General features: G+C 47.8%; 11 protein-coding genes across 11 annotated transcripts; all 11 read right to left on the bottom strand.

Annotated features, from left to right (window-relative positions):
- Positions 1 to 703: 703 nt before the first annotated feature.
- On the bottom strand, positions 704 to 1,870 carry LOC123690228 (late histone H1-like). The gene has a single exon (XM_045633367.1). The coding sequence runs from the start codon at positions 1,776 to 1,778 to the stop codon at positions 984 to 986; it is 795 nt and encodes a 264-aa protein (XP_045489323.1). The 5' UTR covers positions 1,779 to 1,870; the 3' UTR covers positions 704 to 983.
- A 1,100-nt stretch (positions 1,871 to 2,970) lies between these two features.
- LOC123690241 (histone H4) lies at positions 2,971 to 3,528 on the bottom strand. Its single transcript, XM_045633377.1, has one exon. The coding sequence runs from the start codon at positions 3,367 to 3,369 to the stop codon at positions 3,058 to 3,060; it is 312 nt and encodes a 103-aa protein (XP_045489333.1). The 5' UTR covers positions 3,370 to 3,528; the 3' UTR covers positions 2,971 to 3,057.
- Positions 3,529 to 4,201: 673 nt separating this feature from the next.
- Positions 4,202 to 4,787, bottom strand: LOC123690230 (histone H3). Its single transcript, XM_045633368.1, has one exon. It carries the CDS (start codon positions 4,686 to 4,688, stop codon positions 4,278 to 4,280), a length of 411 nt encoding a protein of 136 aa, XP_045489324.1. The 5' UTR covers positions 4,689 to 4,787; the 3' UTR covers positions 4,202 to 4,277.
- Positions 4,788 to 5,365: 578 nt separating this feature from the next.
- On the bottom strand, positions 5,366 to 5,962 carry LOC123690234 (histone H2B). Its single transcript, XM_045633371.1, has one exon. It carries the CDS (start codon positions 5,901 to 5,903, stop codon positions 5,529 to 5,531), a length of 375 nt encoding a protein of 124 aa, XP_045489327.1. The 5' UTR covers positions 5,904 to 5,962; the 3' UTR covers positions 5,366 to 5,528.
- A 652-nt stretch (positions 5,963 to 6,614) lies between these two features.
- On the bottom strand, positions 6,615 to 7,142 carry LOC123690236 (histone H2A). Its single transcript, XM_045633373.1, has one exon. The coding sequence runs from the start codon at positions 7,082 to 7,084 to the stop codon at positions 6,710 to 6,712; it is 375 nt and encodes a 124-aa protein (XP_045489329.1). The 5' UTR covers positions 7,085 to 7,142; the 3' UTR covers positions 6,615 to 6,709.
- Positions 7,143 to 8,296: 1,154 nt separating this feature from the next.
- On the bottom strand, positions 8,297 to 9,463 carry LOC123690227 (late histone H1-like). The gene has a single exon (XM_045633366.1). It carries the CDS (start codon positions 9,369 to 9,371, stop codon positions 8,577 to 8,579), a length of 795 nt encoding a protein of 264 aa, XP_045489322.1. The 5' UTR covers positions 9,372 to 9,463; the 3' UTR covers positions 8,297 to 8,576.
- A 1,100-nt stretch (positions 9,464 to 10,563) lies between these two features.
- On the bottom strand, positions 10,564 to 11,121 carry LOC123690240 (histone H4). The gene has a single exon (XM_045633376.1). It carries the CDS (start codon positions 10,960 to 10,962, stop codon positions 10,651 to 10,653), a length of 312 nt encoding a protein of 103 aa, XP_045489332.1. The 5' UTR covers positions 10,963 to 11,121; the 3' UTR covers positions 10,564 to 10,650.
- A 1,837-nt stretch (positions 11,122 to 12,958) lies between these two features.
- Positions 12,959 to 13,555, bottom strand: LOC123690220 (histone H2B). Its single transcript, XM_045633358.1, has one exon. The coding sequence runs from the start codon at positions 13,494 to 13,496 to the stop codon at positions 13,122 to 13,124; it is 375 nt and encodes a 124-aa protein (XP_045489314.1). The 5' UTR covers positions 13,497 to 13,555; the 3' UTR covers positions 12,959 to 13,121.
- A 652-nt stretch (positions 13,556 to 14,207) lies between these two features.
- Positions 14,208 to 14,735, bottom strand: LOC123690221 (histone H2A). The gene has a single exon (XM_045633359.1). It carries the CDS (start codon positions 14,675 to 14,677, stop codon positions 14,303 to 14,305), a length of 375 nt encoding a protein of 124 aa, XP_045489315.1. The 5' UTR covers positions 14,678 to 14,735; the 3' UTR covers positions 14,208 to 14,302.
- Positions 14,736 to 15,889: 1,154 nt separating this feature from the next.
- LOC123690218 (late histone H1-like) lies at positions 15,890 to 17,081 on the bottom strand. The gene has a single exon (XM_045633356.1). The coding sequence runs from the start codon at positions 16,989 to 16,991 to the stop codon at positions 16,170 to 16,172; it is 822 nt and encodes a 273-aa protein (XP_045489312.1). The 5' UTR covers positions 16,992 to 17,081; the 3' UTR covers positions 15,890 to 16,169.
- A 1,102-nt stretch (positions 17,082 to 18,183) lies between these two features.
- LOC123690223 (histone H4) lies at positions 18,184 to 18,741 on the bottom strand. The gene has a single exon (XM_045633361.1). The coding sequence runs from the start codon at positions 18,580 to 18,582 to the stop codon at positions 18,271 to 18,273; it is 312 nt and encodes a 103-aa protein (XP_045489317.1). The 5' UTR covers positions 18,583 to 18,741; the 3' UTR covers positions 18,184 to 18,270.
- Positions 18,742 to 21,684: the final 2,943 nt, after the last annotated feature.

Below are 21,684 nucleotides of genomic sequence, written 5' to 3'. Positions count from 1 at the left end.
ACATATTTTTATATTACATATTTGGTTATTTGTTTAGAATTTGTTTATTAAATAGGAACCGGTGGGGGTGGTGGCGGGGGTGTGTCCATTGTCTATTGTCTTTTGTCTTGGCCCGCCAAATTTTATTGCACCTCATAACATCTGTTGATAATTGGGTACATGTATTGTTTTTACATTTGGCAACAGTCGGGCACTCGGGCGGCGAAGGAGGCGCATCTCGAGCGGCCGAAGGGATTGTTATCGCGAAGAGGAAGTAGTGGTCGCGGTGCTGCATTGCATTTTTTTTTTTTGTTGTATTTCTCGAGTGTGAAGTGAGTGCGATCTCGATACAGAGAACCGACCGTGGTTAGCAGGTGGCGGTGGCGATTTTGTGTTTCGTGTGTGTGTGATACGGCGCTGCTGCGACGGTGAGTTGCTAACTAATATAATATTAGAATAAGGTGTTAAAATATTAAGACACACCTACATACTTATACATAGGTACATAATCTGCCTCTCTCACTCTCGCTGCCTTCATTATTGGACAATTTAACAACTACCTATGTCGCATGTTTTATTATTTATATAATATAGGATATGTATCACCAGCCGGTAAACTAGCGACAATTGGACAATTTTGATAGTTTGTAGCACCTGCGACAACATGGAATGGCTATATATTATTTGTATATATATGTAGATTTTTAGGATTCAATATAATATAATATTTTTTTGTGCGTTTATTCGTTTGATACTCTCGACGGCTCAACGGCAGCCCATCATTGAAACATATGTTAGCCCTGAAAAGGGCTTTTTGTGTGGCGTGTTTGTGCGTGCGTCTATTATTACAATAATAATATACGACATCGACACAACCGACCACTTGCGATGCGCTCGTCGCTGGTCCGGTGGCCGGTGACCCTCCTTCCGCTCCCGCTACTCGGTGGTCAGCGTACGCGAACACGGTGCGGCGGCTCGTGCTTATTGAACGTGGATGGTCGCGTTCACTTCTTGGAAGCGGCCGACGCCTTTTTCGCGGTGGTGGCGGCCTTCGATTTGGGCGCGGCGGCGGCGGCCTTCTTCGGTTTGGGGGCCTTAGGTTTCTTGGTCGGTGGCTTCGCGCTCCTCTTCGCCTTGGACGCGGCCGCGTTGCTCGACGCGCCCTTGCCGGACGCCGCGGCGGCGGCGGCGGCGCGACCCTTCTTCGGTGCGGCCGCAGCGACCGGCTTCCTCTTGGCGGCGACGCCCCTGCCGCCCGCTTTGGCCGGGGAGGCGGACCCGGCGGCCGATGCCGACGCGGCGGCGGCGGCCTTCTTGCTCCTGGCGCCGGCGCTCGCGGCGGTCTTCTTGGCGGGTGCGCTCGGCTTCTTCGCCGATTTGGCCGCGGAGGACGCCGCCGCGCCGGAGCCCCTGCCGCCGGAGGACGCGGAGGCGGCCGTCGCCTTCTTAGCGGCGCCGCCGGTACCAGACTTGCTGTCTATCTTGAACGAGCCCGATGCGCCCTTGCCCTTCGTCTGAATCAGGGTGCCGGAGGCGACGGCACGCTTGAGATACTTTCTTATGAACGGCGCCAACCTCTCGGCGTCGAGGCTATAATTCGAGGCGATGTACTTCTTGATCGCCTGCAGGGACGATCCGCTCCTCTCCTTGAGCTCCTTGATCGCGCTGTTCACCATTTCGGAGGTCTTGGGGTGCGTCGGTCTCGCCTTGGGTTTCTTGGCGGCCGCTGCCGCTTTCGGTGCCTTCTTGGCGGGCGTCGCCGGCGCGGGTGTCTCCGATGCTACTGCGGTGTCGGCCATTATTTTCTTTTCTTTTTCAATTATATGAATCACACAGTCACACTAATTATATTATTGTTATAATATTATGTAGTAGTATAATATTATCGTACTAGGTGGATGATAATAATATGTGCGTAAAGAGTGCGCGGCGCTAGTGAGCGCCGGCCAGACGAATCGGTATACCGCGACGAGAGCTTCGTCGGCTGCGTGCGTTTTCTCGTATTCGAGTGTGAAACTTTTCACTAACACGTCTCGGTCTCATCGGATTTTTGATGATTATCAAACGAAAAATCGGTGGAAATCTCGTTGGCGATCGATAGTCTACGATATCGGCCACCGGTCGGGCAGTCGGGCGGGGCTCCAGGCGGTCGCGCGCGTCGGGCATCCGCGTTTGAAGTTTGTTATTGTCGAGTCGCGCGCGTACCGTCCAGTTTAAATCGCGAATTAAACAATTAAAGCGAAAGGTGGCCGCGCGCGCGACCTCCGAGGGCGGAGCTCAAGATTCCGAGGTTCAACGGGATCCATTCGTTTCGGCGATATATTAGGATTACGATCGATTTTAACGCATCGAATGCGACATGTTGTAGGACAGCACCGCGCTCCCGAGACGAGGCCGTGGACGCGCGCGCGTTCTCTTTCGTCTTTGCTCCGTAGTAGCATTAATATTATTTACGAAACGAAATAAGTCTAGTGAGCTCGTCGAAATGTCCGATTAAATTAATTATAAGTATTTATCAAACACATCGATCGAGAAGCACGCGAGATCTATATAAATTCAAAGCAAAAATTTCATTGACGCAACCGGGAGCGATGCTGTTCGGTCGCAACCTAGCATTAGCACACCTATATTCTTAATTTTCAATGTCTAAGCATAACATAATAACCTAACCGCTATCTCTCTATAATAGTATGTGTACATACTATACTTATCGTTTGCGATATAATATTATTATGACGACGAGAGCGACTGCTAACGCCGTACTCGTGTACATACAGTACGAAAACTTTATATTAACATGCCACTAGTGGATAGTTAGCATTAGTATCAGCAGTAATAGTAGTCGATAATATTATGAAAAGTATTATTCAATCAATCATTTATCGATTGGTAATTTATTAAATTATTTATTTATATTGGTAGCTTAAAACTAATTGTGGGTGGGTGTCGTTTAGTCGTTTTGATACGTTTTATTTTTATAATAGAAACATATGCGGCCCTGAAAAGGGCCTTTTTTACTTGTTGAAAAATATCCGTCATATACCTAAGTATGTATACGACAGACAACAATTAATCAACTTAACCGCCGAAACCGTAGAGGGTGCGGCCCTGGCGCTTCAGAGCGTACACGACGTCCATGGCGGTGACGGTCTTCCTCTTGGCGTGCTCCGTGTAGGTTACCGCGTCGCGGATGACGTTCTCGAGGAAAACCTTGAGAACACCGCGAGTCTCCTCGTATATCAGACCGGAGATACGTTTCACTCCACCCCTGCGCGCCAGACGCCGAATCGCCGGCTTGGTGATACCCTGGATGTTATCACGGAGCACCTTCCTGTGACGCTTCGCGCCACCTTTTCCCAATCCCTTTCCTCCCTTACCGCGGCCGGTCATCGTTGATTGTCTCTGAATTAACTGTACTTCTTAGAAAAATCACCAGCACTACGTACGTGTGTCACGTACGACGATCACTGTTACAATGCGCTTCGCGCTTACCAATCGTGCTGTATATATAGATTTCGGACAGCTAGGACCTCGCATATAAACGGGGCAGAGGGGAGAGAGGCAGCGGGGCAGCGGCGTTCGGTGTGTGAGATTCGTTCTTATTATTATGATTTTATGTATGTATAAATAAATAAATAACTACAATAACTATGTACATAAAGAAGCAAAATAAAACCGATGAATAATAAAATATGTCGATACGCATGAATTGAAAACAATACGCAATAACAGAAAAAAAAACAAATCACCGCAAAAATTTAACACATTTAACAATTAACTAAACAAAAAAAAAATTAACACCTGGTACACACACTGAGCTACAGCACGCGTCAACAAGAGTCATAAATTCCTGAAGTGGTGCCATAAATACATATAATAGAAAGTCATTATTGTGCAATTGTTTTCTAAGAAACAGTGAAACAATGGTGGCTCGCAAATATTGTTGTCGGCATTTGCCTTTGAAGTCGAAAATATATTATGCTGACGCATAATAGAAAATATCATAGAGACACACAGTGCGATAGGCGCCTGCCTCATTTACGTTATATCGATCTCGAAAATAATTATTAATTTAATAATTTCAATAAATTAATTGTTTTATATTATATTAGGTTAATTATTCTTAATGTTAGCCTAAATAAAGCCTTTTGACTTTGTATAACGTTCGTTTTATTCGTTCGATACGTGATGTCTGTCTGTGAAGCACATCATTTGAATTATATGCGGCCCTGAAAAGGGCCTTTTGTTGTAATAATAATATTATAATATTATTATTATTTAGCAGCGGCTGCGCAAAATTAAGCACGCTCGCCGCGAATGCGTCTCGCCAGTTGGATGTCCTTGGGCATGATCGTCACTCGCTTGGCGTGAATGGCGCACAGGTTGGTGTCCTCGAAGAGGCCCACCAGATACGCCTCGCTCGCCTCCTGAAGCGCCATCACGGCGGAGCTCTGGAACCTGAGGTCGGTCTTGAAGTCCTGCGCGATCTCCCTCACCAGACGCTGGAACGGCAACTTGCGGATCAACAGCTCGGTACTCTTCTGGTAGCGACGGATCTCTCTCAGAGCGACGGTACCGGGCCTGTAACGGTGAGGCTTCTTCACGCCGCCGGTGGCTGGAGCGCTCTTGCGGGCCGCCTTGGTGGCGAGCTGCTTTCGCGGCGCCTTACCTCCGGTGGACTTACGGGCTGTCTGCTTAGTACGTGCCATTACGACGACTGCTCTCACTCACTCACTCGACTCGACTGAATGCAAACTTTATTATATTATGTACGATGTGTGGACACGTCCGTCGCGTATCGCTTGCGATGATGATATAAACACCTTTAAAACTATTGGGCCGCATTTATATATAACGTCGAACCGAGCTCGAACGGGACGGGCGGGTGTGTCGGGACATTTACGAGACCTATCTAAAATGAAATTGTTTATAACAATAATAAATAGGTAACTAACAAAAATTAAAACGTTCATTTGTCTTTAATCGCGTTAAATAAGTTGAATTTACATTACTTTTCACTGATCAGTGGACAACACTAATTAAACATACAAAATTCTGTGCATGTACAAAATATTATATAATATATAAAATAAGAGACAGAGAGAGAGATGGAGAGAGAGTGAGATAAATATATATATATATATATAATTATGTACACCGAGACTATTGTCTTTTTTTTTTTTTAATTTTTAAGTTTCATATTCATGATAGTTTTTACACTTAATATAATTGTTTATCGGTTTATAGGTAAAAGTACTTGATAATAGAGGGATTGTTAATTTATATATATATATATATATTTTTTTTTTTTTTTTTTCGTTTATCGTTGATACTGTGCGTTGTGGTGTGTGGTTCACACACACACACCAAACTCTTCGGATAGATATTGTGGCCCTGAAAAGGGCCGTTTTCATGATGATGATGATCATAGTCAATCGCTCTCATTATACTTTCATTACGTATAATAATATAAGAGAGAAATCGCCGGCGCCGAGACGATGGTGCTGGTCCTACGCCGCCGCCGCCGTTGTCCCACCGCGCCGCGACGCTCACTTGGAGCTGGTGTACTTGGTGACGGCCTTGGTGCCCTCGCTGACGGCGTGCTTGGCGAGCTCGCCGGGCAGCAGGAGCCTCACGGAGGTCTGCACCTCGCGGGACGTGATCGTCGAACGCTTGTTGTAGTGTGCGAGACGGGACGCCTCCGCCGCGATCCTCTCGAAGATGTCGTTCACGAACGAGTTCATGATTGACATCGCCTTCGAAGAGATACCGGTGTCGGGATGCACCTGCTTCAGTACCTTGTAGATGTAAATGGCGTAGCTCTCCTTCCTCTTGTGCTTCTTTTTCTTTTTGTCCGATTTGGATATGTTCTTCTGCGCCTTGCCGGACTTCTTGGCCGCCTTGCCGCTGGTCTTTGGTGGCATAGTGAACGATAGATAGGCAGTCACAAACTATGTATCGACAACAACGAGAGACACTAGACTTGTGATTTGAAATATTTTTTGGACCTCACTTCAGTAAACTTCACTTTGAAAAGTGCTCTGGCGACTGGTCCGGCGTTACATAGGAAACGTTTCGCGGCCGCCAATCGACGGCGTCGTTACCGTTAGGACGCCGCGTGTTGGGGCGCGAGGGGGGTGAACGGCGACGGCGGAGGGAGCGGGGCGTTATATTATGTATATCTCCGTCTCTATCTCCTTCTCCCTCTGACACGGTTTATTTATGGTTATTTAAAAATAATAACAATAATAACGTAGTATAACAGTATGCCTGTATTGTATGTATTGTCTCATTATTACTGATTGGATTATGCGTGAGCAATGTGAATTTCGGGCGTGTCTACATGTTCGATTGTTGTTTTTATTTTTATTTATTATTATTATTGTTGTTGTAAGTAAATAATATTGTCAAGAATAAAAAAATAAATACAACTCGATATTGTATATACACATTGTAATAAGTAGGTAATTGAGTCAATTTTTTTGATAGAAGCATATTTATAGTAGTAGGTACTTAGTATATAATTTTTGTGAATAGTGACGTGTGGAACGTTTATTGTCGCTGATACATTTATCTAACAAATCACGGTGGCACGGTGGCCGTACCACACGATCATTGCGATTTTATGAATCATATTGCGGCCCTGAAAAGGGCCTTTTAGGTCGTCGAGTTGACAACGACACGAATAATAACAATAATTGGACGAGACTCCAGTCGTTGCTATTATAATTTATGTCTTCTTCTCGGTCTTCTTGGGGAGAAGGACCGCCTGAATGTTAGGCAGTACACCGCCCTGTGCGATGGTCACGCCGGAGAGCAGCTTGTTGAGCTCCTCGTCGTTACGAATGGCCAGCTGCAGGTGACGCGGTATGATCCTGGTCTTTTTGTTGTCACGGGCCGCGTTACCGGCCAACTCGAGCACTTCAGCCGCCAGGTACTCCATAACGGCCGCTAGGTACACCGGCGCACCGGCACCGACCCTCTCGGCGTAGTTGCCCTTCCTGAGCAGCCTGTGGATACGACCCACCGGGAACTGGAGACCTGCGCGGTTGGAACGCGACTTTGCCTTTCCCTTGACCTTGCCTCCCTTGCCACGTCCGGACATTGCGTTTGATTATTTGGGCACTGCACAACTCACTGAAAACTAACCGACAGGTTACTTATTTTTTTTTCAAGCCGCTACGAATTCATATTATATATGAATTCGGACGGTGTTCAACCAACTGGCCGGGTGTGACGAGAAACGACGTCGACGACTCTGCGCTATTAAACGCGATTGGGTGCCGCCGGCTCAGCGAGCGAGCGTTAGTGAGGGGCGCGAGAGGGGGAGCGCGGGCTTCGGTCACGTGTGTAAGATCTACATATTACGTGGAATTAGAATTAAAAATAATAATAATAAGAATGAAAATTACATGCATACATACATACATACATACATACAAAAAAATATATATACATACAGATAGATATTATTATATTACGTATTTGGTTATTTGTTTAGAATCTTTATTCCAAATATTTATTGTGTGTTTTATCTTTTTTGTTTGAACGTGTACCGGTTTCGTGTTTTCGTTTTTATGTACTGTTGTGTAATCGTGTAAAACGCCCATTATTACATATTTTTATATTACATATTTGGTTATTTGTTTAGAATTTGTTTATTAAATAGGAACCGGTGGGGGTGGTGGCGGGGGTGTGTCCATTGTCTATTGTCTTTTGTCTTGGCCCGCCAAATTTTATTGCACCTCATAACATCTGTTGATAATTGGGTACATGTATTGTTTTTACATTTGGCAACAGTCGGGCACTCGGGCGGCGAAGGAGGCGCATCTCGAGCGGCCGAAGGGATTGTTATCGCGAAGAGGAAGTAGTGGTCGCGGTGCTGCATTGCATTTTTTTTTTTTGTTGTATTTCTCGAGTGTGAAGTGAGTGCGATCTCGATACAGAGAACCGACCGTGGTTAGCAGGTGGCGGTGGCGATTTTGTGTTTCGTGTGTGTGTGATACGGCGCTGCTGCGACGGTGAGTTGCTAACTAATATAATATTAGAATAAGGTGTTAAAATATTAAGACACACCTACATACTTATACATAGGTACATAATCTGCCTCTCTCACTCTCGCTGCCTTCATTATTGGACAATTTAACAACTACCTATGTCGCATGTTTTATTATTTATATAATATAGGATATGTATCACCAGCCGGTAAACTAGCGACAATTGGACAATTTTGATAGTTTGTAGCACCTGCGACAACATGGAATGGCTATATATTATTTGTATATATATGTAGATTTTTAGGATTCAATATAATATAATATTTTTTTGTGCGTTTATTCGTTTGATACTCTCGACGGCTCAACGGCAGCCCATCATTGAAACATATGTTAGCCCTGAAAAGGGCTTTTTGTGTGGCGTGTTTGTGCGTGCGTCTATTATTACAATAATAATATACGACATCGACACAACCGACCACTTGCGATGCGCTCGTCGCTGGTCCGGTGGCCGGTGACCCTCCTTCCGCTCCCGCTACTCGGTGGTCAGCGTACGCGAACACGGTGCGGCGGCTCGTGCTTATTGAACGTGGATGGTCGCGTTCACTTCTTGGAAGCGGCCGACGCCTTTTTCGCGGTGGTGGCGGCCTTCGATTTGGGCGCGGCGGCGGCGGCCTTCTTCGGTTTGGGGGCCTTAGGTTTCTTGGTCGGTGGCTTCGCGCTCCTCTTCGCCTTGGACGCGGCCGCGTTGCTCGACGCGCCCTTGCCGGACGCCGCGGCGGCGGCGGCGGCGCGACCCTTCTTCGGTGCGGCCGCAGCGACCGGCTTCCTCTTGGCGGCGACGCCCCTGCCGCCCGCTTTGGCCGGGGAGGCGGACCCGGCGGCCGATGCCGACGCGGCGGCGGCGGCCTTCTTGCTCCTGGCGCCGGCGCTCGCGGCGGTCTTCTTGGCGGGTGCGCTCGGCTTCTTCGCCGATTTGGCCGCGGAGGACGCCGCCGCGCCGGAGCCCCTGCCGCCGGAGGACGCGGAGGCGGCCGTCGCCTTCTTAGCGGCGCCGCCGGTACCAGACTTGCTGTCTATCTTGAACGAGCCCGATGCGCCCTTGCCCTTCGTCTGAATCAGGGTGCCGGAGGCGACGGCACGCTTGAGATACTTTCTTATGAACGGCGCCAACCTCTCGGCGTCGAGGCTATAATTCGAGGCGATGTACTTCTTGATCGCCTGCAGGGACGATCCGCTCCTCTCCTTGAGCTCCTTGATCGCGCTGTTCACCATTTCGGAGGTCTTGGGGTGCGTCGGTCTCGCCTTGGGTTTCTTGGCGGCCGCTGCCGCTTTCGGTGCCTTCTTGGCGGGCGTCGCCGGCGCGGGTGTCTCCGATGCTACTGCGGTGTCGGCCATTATTTTCTTTTCTTTTTCAATTATATGAATCACACAGTCACACTAATTATATTATTGTTATAATATTATGTAGTAGTATAATATTATCGTACTAGGTGGATGATAATAATATGTGCGTAAAGAGTGCGCGGCGCTAGTGAGCGCCGGCCAGACGAATCGGTATACCGCGACGAGAGCTTCGTCGGCTGCGTGCGTTTTCTCGTATTCGAGTGTGAAACTTTTCACTAACACGTCTCGGTCTCATCGGATTTTTGATGATTATCAAACGAAAAATCGGTGGAAATCTCGTTGGCGATCGATAGTCTACGATATCGGCCACCGGTCGGGCAGTCGGGCGGGGCTCCAGGCGGTCGCGCGCGTCGGGCATCCGCGTTTGAAGTTTGTTATTGTCGAGTCGCGCGCGTACCGTCCAGTTTAAATCGCGAATTAAACAATTAAAGCGAAAGGTGGCCGCGCGCGCGACCTCCGAGGGCGGAGCTCAAGATTCCGAGGTTCAACGGGATCCATTCGTTTCGGCGATATATTAGGATTACGATCGATTTTAACGCATCGAATGCGACATGTTGTAGGACAGCACCGCGCTCCCGAGACGAGGCCGTGGACGCGCGCGCGTTCTCTTTCGTCTTTGCTCCGTAGTAGCATTAATATTATTTACGAAACGAAATAAGTCTAGTGAGCTCGTCGAAATGTCCGATTAAATTAATTATAAGTATTTATCAAACACATCGATCGAGAAGCACGCGAGATCTATATAAATTCAAAGCAAAAATTTCATTGACGCAACCGGGAGCGATGCTGTTCGGTCGCAACCTAGCATTAGCACACCTATATTCTTAATTTTCAATGTCTAAGCATAACATAATAACCTAACCGCTATCTCTCTATAATAGTATGTGTACATACTATACTTATCGTTTGCGATATAATATTATTATGACGACGAGAGCGACTGCTAACGCCGTACTCGTGTACATACAGTACGAAAACTTTATATTAACATGCCACTAGTGGATAGTTAGCATTAGTATCAGCAGTAATAGTAGTCGATAATATTATGAAAAGTATTATTCAATCAATCATTTATCGATTGGTAATTTATTAAATTATTTATTTATATTGGTAGCTTAAAACTAATTGTGGGTGGGTGTCGTTTAGTCGTTTTGATACGTTTTATTTTTATAATAGAAACATATGCGGCCCTGAAAAGGGCCTTTTTTACTTGTTGAAAAATATCCGTCATATACCTAAGTATGTATACGACAGACAACAATTAATCAACTTAACCGCCGAAACCGTAGAGGGTGCGGCCCTGGCGCTTCAGAGCGTACACGACGTCCATGGCGGTGACGGTCTTCCTCTTGGCGTGCTCCGTGTAGGTTACCGCGTCGCGGATGACGTTCTCGAGGAAAACCTTGAGAACACCGCGAGTCTCCTCGTATATCAGACCGGAGATACGTTTCACTCCACCCCTGCGCGCCAGACGCCGAATCGCCGGCTTGGTGATACCCTGGATGTTATCACGGAGCACCTTCCTGTGACGCTTCGCGCCACCTTTTCCCAATCCCTTTCCTCCCTTACCGCGGCCGGTCATCGTTGATTGTCTCTGAATTAACTGTACTTCTTAGAAAAATCACCAGCACTACGTACGTGTGTCACGTACGACGATCACTGTTACAATGCGCTTCGCGCTTACCAATCGTGCTGTATATATAGATTTCGGACAGCTAGGACCTCGCATATAAACGGGGCAGAGGGGAGAGAGGCAGCGGGGCAGCGGCGTTCGGTGTGTGAGATTCGTTCTTATTATTATGATTTTATGTATGTATAAATAAATAAATAACTACAATAACTATGTACATAAAGAAGCAAAATAAAACCGATGAATAATAAAATATGTCGATACGCATGAATTGAAAACAATACGCAATAACAGAAAAAAAAACAAATCACCGCAAAAATTTAACACATTTAACAATTAACTAAACAAAAAAAAAATTAACACCTGGTACACACACTGAGCTACAGCACGCGTCAACAAGAGTCATAAATTCCTGAAGTGGTGCCATAAATACATATAATAGAAAGTCATTATTGTGCAATTGTTTTCTAAGAAACAGTGAAACAATGGTGGCTCGCAAATATTGTTGTCGGCATTTGCCTTTGAAGTCGAAAATATATTATGCTGACGCATAATAGAAAATATCATAGAGACACACAGTGCGATAGGCGCCTGCCTCATTTACGTTATATCGATCTCGAAAATAATTATTAATTTAATAATTTCAATAAATTAATTGTTTTATATTATATTAGGTTAATTATTCTTAATGTTAGCCTAAATAAAGCCTTTTGACTTTGTATAACGTTCGTTTTATTCGTTCGATACGTGATGTCTGTCTGTGAAGCACATCATTTGAATTATATGCGGCCCTGAAAAGGGCCTTTTGTTGTAATAATAATATTATAATATTATTATTATTTAGCAGCGGCTGCGCAAAATTAAGCACGCTCGCCGCGAATGCGTCTCGCCAGTTGGATGTCCTTGGGCATGATCGTCACTCGCTTGGCGTGAATGGCGCACAGGTTGGTGTCCTCGAAGAGGCCCACCAGATACGCCTCGCTCGCCTCCTGAAGCGCCATCACGGCGGAGCTCTGGAACCTGAGGTCGGTCTTGAAGTCCTGCGCGATCTCCCTCACCAGACGCTGGAACGGCAACTTGCGGATCAACAGCTCGGTACTCTTCTGGTAGCGACGGATCTCTCTCAGAGCGACGGTACCGGGCCTGTAACGGTGAGGCTTCTTCACGCCGCCGGTGGCTGGAGCGCTCTTGCGGGCCGCCTTGGTGGCGAGCTGCTTTCGCGGCGCCTTACCTCCGGTGGACTTACGGGCTGTCTGCTTAGTACGTGCCATTACGACGACTGCTCTCACTCACTCACTCGACTCGACTGAATGCAAACTTTATTATATTATGTACGATGTGTGGACACGTCCGTCGCGTATCGCTTGCGATGATGATATAAACACCTTTAAAACTATTGGGCCGCATTTATATATAACGTCGAACCGAGCTCGAACGGGACGGGCGGGTGTGTCGGGACATTTACGAGACCTATCTAAAATGAAATTGTTTATAACAATAATAAATAGGTAACTAACAAAAATTAAAACGTTCATTTGTCTTTAATCGCGTTAAATAAGTTGAATTTACATTACTTTTCACTGATCAGTGGACAACACTAATTAAACATACAAAATTCTGTGCATGTACAAAATATTATATAATATATAAAATAAGAGACAGAGAGAGAGATGGAGAGAGAGTGAGATAAATATATATATATATATATAATTATGTACACCGAGACTATTGTCTTTTTTTTTTTTTAATTTTTAAGTTTCATATTCATGATAGTTTTTACACTTAATATAATTGTTTATCGGTTTATAGGTAAAAGTACTTGATAATAGAGGGATTGTTAATTTATATATATATATATATATTTTTTTTTTTTTTTTTTCGTTTATCGTTGATACTGTGCGTTGTGGTGTGTGGTTCACACACACACACCAAACTCTTCGGATAGATATTGTGGCCCTGAAAAGGGCCGTTTTCATGATGATGATGATCATAGTCAATCGCTCTCATTATACTTTCATTACGTATAATAATATAAGAGAGAAATCGCCGGCGCCGAGACGATGGTGCTGGTCCTACGCCGCCGCCGCCGTTGTCCCACCGCGCCGCGACGCTCACTTGGAGCTGGTGTACTTGGTGACGGCCTTGGTGCCCTCGCTGACGGCGTGCTTGGCGAGCTCGCCGGGCAGCAGGAGCCTCACGGAGGTCTGCACCTCGCGGGACGTGATCGTCGAACGCTTGTTGTAGTGTGCGAGACGGGACGCCTCCGCCGCGATCCTCTCGAAGATGTCGTTCACGAACGAGTTCATGATTGACATCGCCTTCGAAGAGATACCGGTGTCGGGATGCACCTGCTTCAGTACCTTGTAGATGTAAATGGCGTAGCTCTCCTTCCTCTTGTGCTTCTTTTTCTTTTTGTCCGATTTGGATATGTTCTTCTGCGCCTTGCCGGACTTCTTGGCCGCCTTGCCGCTGGTCTTTGGTGGCATAGTGAACGATAGATAGGCAGTCACAAACTATGTATCGACAACAACGAGAGACACTAGACTTGTGATTTGAAATATTTTTTGGACCTCACTTCAGTAAACTTCACTTTGAAAAGTGCTCTGGCGACTGGTCCGGCGTTACATAGGAAACGTTTCGCGGCCGCCAATCGACGGCGTCGTTACCGTTAGGACGCCGCGTGTTGGGGCGCGAGGGGGGTGAACGGCGACGGCGGAGGGAGCGGGGCGTTATATTATGTATATCTCCGTCTCTATCTCCTTCTCCCTCTGACACGGTTTATTTATGGTTATTTAAAAATAATAACAATAATAACGTAGTATAACAGTATGCCTGTATTGTATGTATTGTCTCATTATTACTGATTGGATTATGCGTGAGCAATGTGAATTTCGGGCGTGTCTACATGTTCGATTGTTGTTTTTATTTTTATTTATTATTATTATTGTTGTTGTAAGTAAATAATATTGTCAAGAATAAAAAAATAAATACAACTCGATATTGTATATACACATTGTAATAAGTAGGTAATTGAGTCAATTTTTTTGATAGAAGCATATTTATAGTAGTAGGTACTTAGTATATAATTTTTGTGAATAGTGACGTGTGGAACGTTTATTGTCGCTGATACATTTATCTAACAAATCACGGTGGCACGGTGGCCGTACCACACGATCATTGCGATTTTATGAATCATATTGCGGCCCTGAAAAGGGCCTTTTAGGTCGTCGAGTTGACAACGACACGAATAATAACAATAATTGGACGAGACTCCAGTCGTTGCTATTATAATTTATGTCTTCTTCTCGGTCTTCTTGGGGAGAAGGACCGCCTGAATGTTAGGCAGTACACCGCCCTGTGCGATGGTCACGCCGGAGAGCAGCTTGTTGAGCTCCTCGTCGTTACGAATGGCCAGCTGCAGGTGACGCGGTATGATCCTGGTCTTTTTGTTGTCACGGGCCGCGTTACCGGCCAACTCGAGCACTTCAGCCGCCAGGTACTCCATAACGGCCGCTAGGTACACCGGCGCACCGGCACCGACCCTCTCGGCGTAGTTGCCCTTCCTGAGCAGCCTGTGGATACGACCCACCGGGAACTGGAGACCTGCGCGGTTGGAACGCGACTTTGCCTTTCCCTTGACCTTGCCTCCCTTGCCACGTCCGGACATTGCGTTTGATTATTTGGGCACTGCACAACTCACTGAAAACTAACCGACAGGTTACTTATTTTTTTTTCAAGCCGCTACGAATTCATATTATATATGAATTCGGACGGTGTTCAACCAACTGGCCGGGTGTGACGAGAAACGACGTCGACGACTCTGCGCTATTAAACGCGATTGGGTGCCGCCGGCTCAGCGAGCGAGCGTTAGTGAGGGGCGCGAGAGGGGGAGCGCGGGCTTCGGTCACGTGTGTAAGATCTACATATTACGTGGAATTAGAATTAAAAATAATAATAATAAGAATGAAAATTACATGCATACATACATACATACATACATACAAAAAAATATATATACATACAGATAGATATTATTATATTACGTATTTGGTTATTTGTTTAGAATCTTTATTCCAAATATTTATTGTGTGTTTTATCTTTTTTGTTTGAACGTGTACCGGTTTCGTGTTTTCGTTTTTATGTACTGTTGTGTAATCGTGTAAAACGCCCATTATTACATATTTTTATATTACATATTTGGTTATTTGTTTAGAATTTGTTTATTAAATAGGAACCGGTGGGGGTGGTGGCGGGGGTGTGTCCATTGTCTATTGTCTTTTGTCTTGGCCCGCCAAATTTTATTGCACCTCATAACATCTGTTGATAATTGGGTACATGTATTGTTTTTACATTTGGCAACAGTCGGGCACTCGGGCGGCGAAGGAGGCGCATCTCGAGCGGCCGAAGGGATTGTTATCGCGAAGAGGAAGTAGTGGTCGCGGTGCTGCATTGCATTTTTTTTTTTTGTTGTATTTCTCGAGTGTGAAGTGAGTGCGATCTCGATACAGAGAACCGACCGTGGTTAGCAGGTGGCGGTGGCGATTTTGTGTTTCGTGTGTGTGTGATACGGCGCTGCTGCGACGGTGAGTTGCTAACTAATATAATATTAGAATAAGGTGTTAAAATATTAAGACACACCTACATACTTATACATAGGTACATAATCTGCCTCTCTCACTCTCGCTGCCTTCATTATTGGACAATTTAACAACTACCTATGTCGCATGTTTTATTATTTATATAATATAGGATATGTATCACCAGCCGGTAAACTAGCGACAATTGGACAATTTTGATAGTTTGTAGCACCTGCGACAACATGGAATGGCTATATATTATTTGTATATATATGTAGATTTTTAGGATTCAATATAATATAATATTTTTTTGTGCGTTTATTCGTTTGATACTCTCGACGGCTCAACGGCAGCCCATCATTGAAACATATGTTAGCCCTGAAAAGGGCTTTTTGTGTGGCGTGTTTGTGCGTGCGTCTATTATTACAATAATAATATACGACATCGACACAACCGACCACTTGCGATGCGCTCGTCGCTGGTCCGGTGGCCGGTGACCCTCCTTCCGCTCCCGCTACTCGGTGGTCAGCGTACGCGAACACGGTGCGGCGGCTCGTGCTTATTGAACGTGGATGGTCGCGTTCACTTCTTGGAAGCGGCCGACGCCTTTTTCGCGGTGGTGGCGGCCTTCGATTTGGGCGCGGCGGCGGCGGCCTTCTTCGGTTTGGGGGCCTTAGGTTTCTTGGTCGGTGGCTTCGCGCTCCTCTTCGCCTTGGACGCGGCCGCGTTGCTCGACGCGCCCTTGCCGGACGCCGCGGCGGCGGCGGCGGCGCGACCCTTCTTCGGTGCGGCCGCAGCGACCGGCTTCCTCTTGGCCGCAGCCGCCGCCTTCTTGTCTTTGGCGGCGACGCCCCTGCCGCCCGCTTTGGCCGGGGAGGCGGACCCGGCGGCCGATGCCGACGCGGCGGCGGCGGCCTTCTTGCTCCTGGCGCCGGCGCTCGCGGCGGTCTTCTTGGCGGGTGCGCTCGGCTTCTTCGCCGATTTGGCCGCGGAGGACGCCGCCGCGCCGGAGCCCCTGCCGCCGGAGGACGCGGAGGCGGCCGTCGCCTTCTTAGCGGCGCCGCCGGTACCAGACTTGCTGTCTATCTTGAACGAGCCCGATGCGCCCTTGCCCTTCGTCTGAATCAGGGTGCCGGAGGCGACGGCACGCTTGAGATACTTTCTTATGAACGGCGCCAACCTCTCGGCGTCGAGGCTATAATTCGAGGCGATGTACTTCTTGATCGCCTGCAGGGACGATCCGCTCCTCTCCTTGAGCTCCTTGATCGCGCTGTTCACCATTTCGGAGGTCTTGGGGTGCGTCGGTCTCGCCTTGGGTTTCTTGGCGGCCGCTGCCGCTTTCGGTGCCTTCTTGGCGGGCGTCGCCGGCGCGGGTGTCTCCGATGCTACTGCGGTGTCGGCCATTATTTTCTTTTCTTTTTCAATTATATGAATCACACAGTCACACTAATTATATTATTGTTATAATATTATGTAGTAGTATAATATTATCGTACTAGGTGGATGATAATAATATGTGCGTAAAGAGTGCGCGGCGCTAGTGAGCGCCGGCCAGACGAATCGGTATACCGCGACGAGAGCTTCGTCGGCTGCGTGCGTTTTCTCGTATTCGAGTGTGAAACTTTTCACTAACACGTCTCGGTCTCATCGGATTTTTGATGATTATCAAACGAAAAATCGGTGGAAATCTCGTTGGCGATCGATAGTCTACGATATCGGCCACCGGTCGGGCAGTCGGGCGGGGCTCCAGGCGGTCGCGCGCGTCGGGCATCCGCGTTTGAAGTTTGTTATTGTCGAGTCGCGCGCGTACCGTCCAGTTTAAATCGCGAATTAAACAATTAAAGCGAAAGGTGGCCGCGCGCGCGACCTCCGAGGGCGGAGCTCAAGATTCCGAGGTTCAACGGGATCCATTCGTTTCGGCGATATATTAGGATTACGATCGATTTTAACGCATCGAATGCGACATGTTGTAGGACAGCACCGCGCTCCCGAGACGAGGCCGTGGACGCGCGCGCGTTCTCTTTCGTCTTTGCTCCGTAGTAGCATTAATATTATTTACGAAACGAAATAAGTCTAGTGAGCTCGTCGAAATGTCCGATTAAATTAATTATAAGTATTTATCAAACACATCGATCGAGAAGCACGCGAGATCTATATAAATTCAAAGCAAAAATTTCATTGACGCAACCGGGAGCGATGCTGTTCGGTCGCAACCTAGCATTAGCACACCTATATTCTTAATTTTCAATGTCTAAGCATAACATAATAACCTAACCGCTATCTCTCTATAATAGTATGTGTACATACTATACTTATCGTTTGCGATATAATATTATTATGACGACGAGAGCGACTGCTAACGCCGTACTCGTGTACATACAGTACGAAAACTTTATATTAACATGCCACTAGTGGATAGTTAGCATTAGTATCAGCAGTAATAGTAGTCGATAATATTATGAAAAGTATTATTCAATCAATCATTTATCGATTGGTAATTTATTAAATTATTTATTTATATTGGTAGCTTAAAACTAATTGTGGGTGGGTGTCGTTTAGTCGTTTTGATACGTTTTATTTTTATAATAGAAACATATGCGGCCCTGAAAAGGGCCTTTTTTACTTGTTGAAAAATATCCGTCATATACCTAAGTATGTATACGACAGACAACAATTAATCAACTTAACCGCCGAAACCGTAGAGGGTGCGGCCCTGGCGCTTCAGAGCGTACACGACGTCCATGGCGGTGACGGTCTTCCTCTTGGCGTGCTCCGTGTAGGTTACCGCGTCGCGGATGACGTTCTCGAGGAAAACCTTGAGAACACCGCGAGTCTCCTCGTATATCAGACCGGAGATACGTTTCACTCCACCCCTGCGCGCCAGACGCCGAATCGCCGGCTTGGTGATACCCTGGATGTTATCACGGAGCACCTTCCTGTGACGCTTCGCGCCACCTTTTCCCAATCCCTTTCCTCCCTTACCGCGGCCGGTCATCGTTGATTGTCTCTGAATTAACTGTACTTCTTAGAAAAATCACCAGCACTACGTACGTGTGTCACGTACGACGATCACTGTTACAATGCGCTTCGCGCTTACCAATCGTGCTGTATATATAGATTTCGGACAGCTAGGACCTCGCATATAAACGGGGCAGAGGGGAGAGAGGCAGCGGGGCAGCGGCGTTCGGTGTGTGAGATTCGTTCTTATTATTATGATTTTATGTATGTATAAATAAATAAATAACTACAATAACTATGTACATAAAGAAGCAAAATAAAACCGATGAATAATAAAATATGTCGATACGCATGAATTGAAAACAATACGCAATAACAGAAAAAAAAACAAATCACCGCAAAAATTTAACACATTTAACAATTAACTAAACAAAAAAAAAATTAACACCTGGTACACACACTGAGCTACAGCACGCGTCAACAAGAGTCATAAATTCCTGAAGTGGTGCCATAAATACATATAATAGAAAGTCATTATTGTGCAATTGTTTTCTAAGAAACAGTGAAACAATGGTGGCTCGCAAATATTGTTGTCGGCATTTGCCTTTGAAGTCGAAAATATATTATGCTGACGCATAATAGAAAATATCATAGAGACACACAGTGCGATAGGCGCCTGCCTCATTTACGTTATATCGATCTCGAAAATAATTATTAATTTAATAATTTCAATAAATTAATTGTTTTATATTATATTAGGTTAATTATTCTTAATGTTAGCCTAAATAAAGCCTTTTGACTTTGTATAACGTTCGTTTTATTCGTTCGATACGTGATGTCTGTCTGTGAAGCACATCATTTGAATTATATGCGGCCCTGAAAAGGGCCTTTTGTTGTAATAATAATATTATAATATTATTATTATTTAGCAGCGGCTGCGCAAAATTAAGCACGCTCGCCGCGAATGCGTCTCGCCAGTTGGATGTCCTTGGGCATGATCGTCACTCGCTTGGCGTGAATGGCGCACAGGTTGGTGTCCTCGAAGAGGCCCACCAGATACGCCTCGCTCGCCTCCTGAAGCGCCATCACGGCGGAGCTCTGGAACCTGAGGTCGGTCTTGAAGTCCTGCGCGATCTCCCTCACCAGACGCTGGAACGGCAACTTGCGGATCAACAGCTCGGTACTCTTCTGGTAGCGACGGATCTCTCTCAGAGCGACGGTACCGGGCCTGTAACGGTGAGGCTTCTTCACGCCGCCGGTGGCTGGAGCGCTCTTGCGGGCCGCCTTGGTGGCGAGCTGCTTTCGCGGCGCCTTACCTCCGGTGGACTTACGGGCTGTCTGCTTAGTACGTGCCATTACGACGACTGCTCTCACTCACTCACTCGACTCGACTGAATGCAAACTTTATTATATTATGTACGATGTGTGGACACGTCCGTCGCGTATCGCTTGCGATGATGATATAAACACCTTTAAAACTGACTTGTAATTGTTACATCCTCCCTCGCAAGGGGGATGCTTAAACCCGTTCGAGCATGGGTCTCTATCGGGTGGATTGTTTGTTCGCGCCCTGCTGATACAGGGCGGTACGGGGGCGGGCTAATAGCCCTTGGTGGGGGCTGCTGCGCGCGAGGAACAATGGCTCGACTCGCTGCGCGCGGCCGATGGGGTCTTGTCCGGGGTGTCAATCCGGTGGTAATGTGGGGTCAAGGAGTAATCTCGACTTGACCCTGGTGTCGTGGTCGGTGGTATCGGGCAGCGCGCTGCGCGGCTCGCGGTCAAGCTCCGCCGGGTGAGACCCCCGGTAGCCCCGGGGGAGGCCCAGCGAGGCGACCAGCGGTCGAAGCCGCGGCTGCTGCCCTGGTGTCATGTCCGGTGGTAACGGCATCCGCGGAGAGTAGCTCACGCGGATACCGCAGGCGATCTGGCGGCCTGGAGTGCCATGGCGCGATGTTTTGGAGATGGGGATGCTGAGAGCCATCCGCTCGATCGAACATCCCCTTCGCGAGTCGCGCGACGAACTCGTCGATGGACTCCATCCGCAGGTCTCGCGCTATGGTGGCGTTTCTCACGTAGCGGGGGGCCCCCACTGCGCGCCTCAGGCATGTGTTCTGCACGGCGCGCAGTCTCTGCCGGTGGGCCTCCTTAGTGTAGGAGTACCACGCCGGCGCCGCGTACGTGAGATGTGGGCGCACGTACTGCTTGTACAGCGCGAGCTTAGTACGGATGGGTATGTTGCCGGTGAATAGGGGGCGGAGTTTGCTCGACACCCCCTTCGCTCTTCCTACGATCCTCTTGACGTGGTGCCGCATGGTCAGATTCCGGTCGATGGTGACCCCTAAGTAGGTGACCGGCGTCTTCCACGGCACGTCCTGGTCCAGGAATCGCAGGGGCGGCGGCAACCAACTCCGGCCGAAGGCGATCGCCTGTGTCTTGGTAGGGTTGGCGGCTAGTCTCCACTTGTTCAGCCACTCTGGCAGGAGGTCCAGAGCGCGTTGGAGCTTCGCCGCTGCTGCCTTGGTGTTGAGCGAGGTGGCCACGTACGCCGTGTCGTCGGCGAAGAGGGCCAGGCTACACCCGCTCGGGCAGGGGACGTCGTCCGTGTAAGTAGTGTACAGCAGCGGCGATAGCACGCTGCCCTGTGGGACGCCCGCCGTGATGGGTCGCGGTCTCGACGCAGCCTCTCCCGTCGCAACGTAGAACGTGCGGTCGGTGAGAAAGGCGCGGAGCACGGCGACTATACGGCGGGGCAGTGGAGACTCGGCGAGCTTCAGCACGAGGCCATCGTGCCAGACACGGTCGAAGGCCTTCTCCATGTCCAGCATCACGGCGGCGGCCCCTTCCTTCTTGTTGAGGGCCGCGGCTGCAGTGAAGAGCACCTTCGTCAGCTGCAGCGTGGTGCTGTGCTCGCCGCGGAAGCCGAACTGCTCGGGCCTCGGCTGCAGGTATTTGTAGGTCCTCTGCAGCAACAGCCTCTCGAACAGCTTCGACTGAGTTGAGAGCAAGGTGATAGGCCGGTAGCTCTCCGGTCGGGTGTAATCCTTTCTGGGCTTCGGCAGTAGGATCACCTTGCCCTCTTTCCAGGTACTGGGGAAGTGTAGGGACCGGATGATCCCCGTGAAGAGGCGCGCCAGCGCGA

Source organism: Pieris rapae, chromosome 23 (assembly GCF_905147795.1).
Source record: "Pieris rapae chromosome 23, ilPieRapa1.1, whole genome shotgun sequence".
NCBI classification, from domain to species: domain Eukaryota; kingdom Metazoa; phylum Arthropoda; class Insecta; order Lepidoptera; family Pieridae; genus Pieris; species Pieris rapae.
This window is presented reverse-complemented; position numbering and strand designations above follow the sequence as displayed.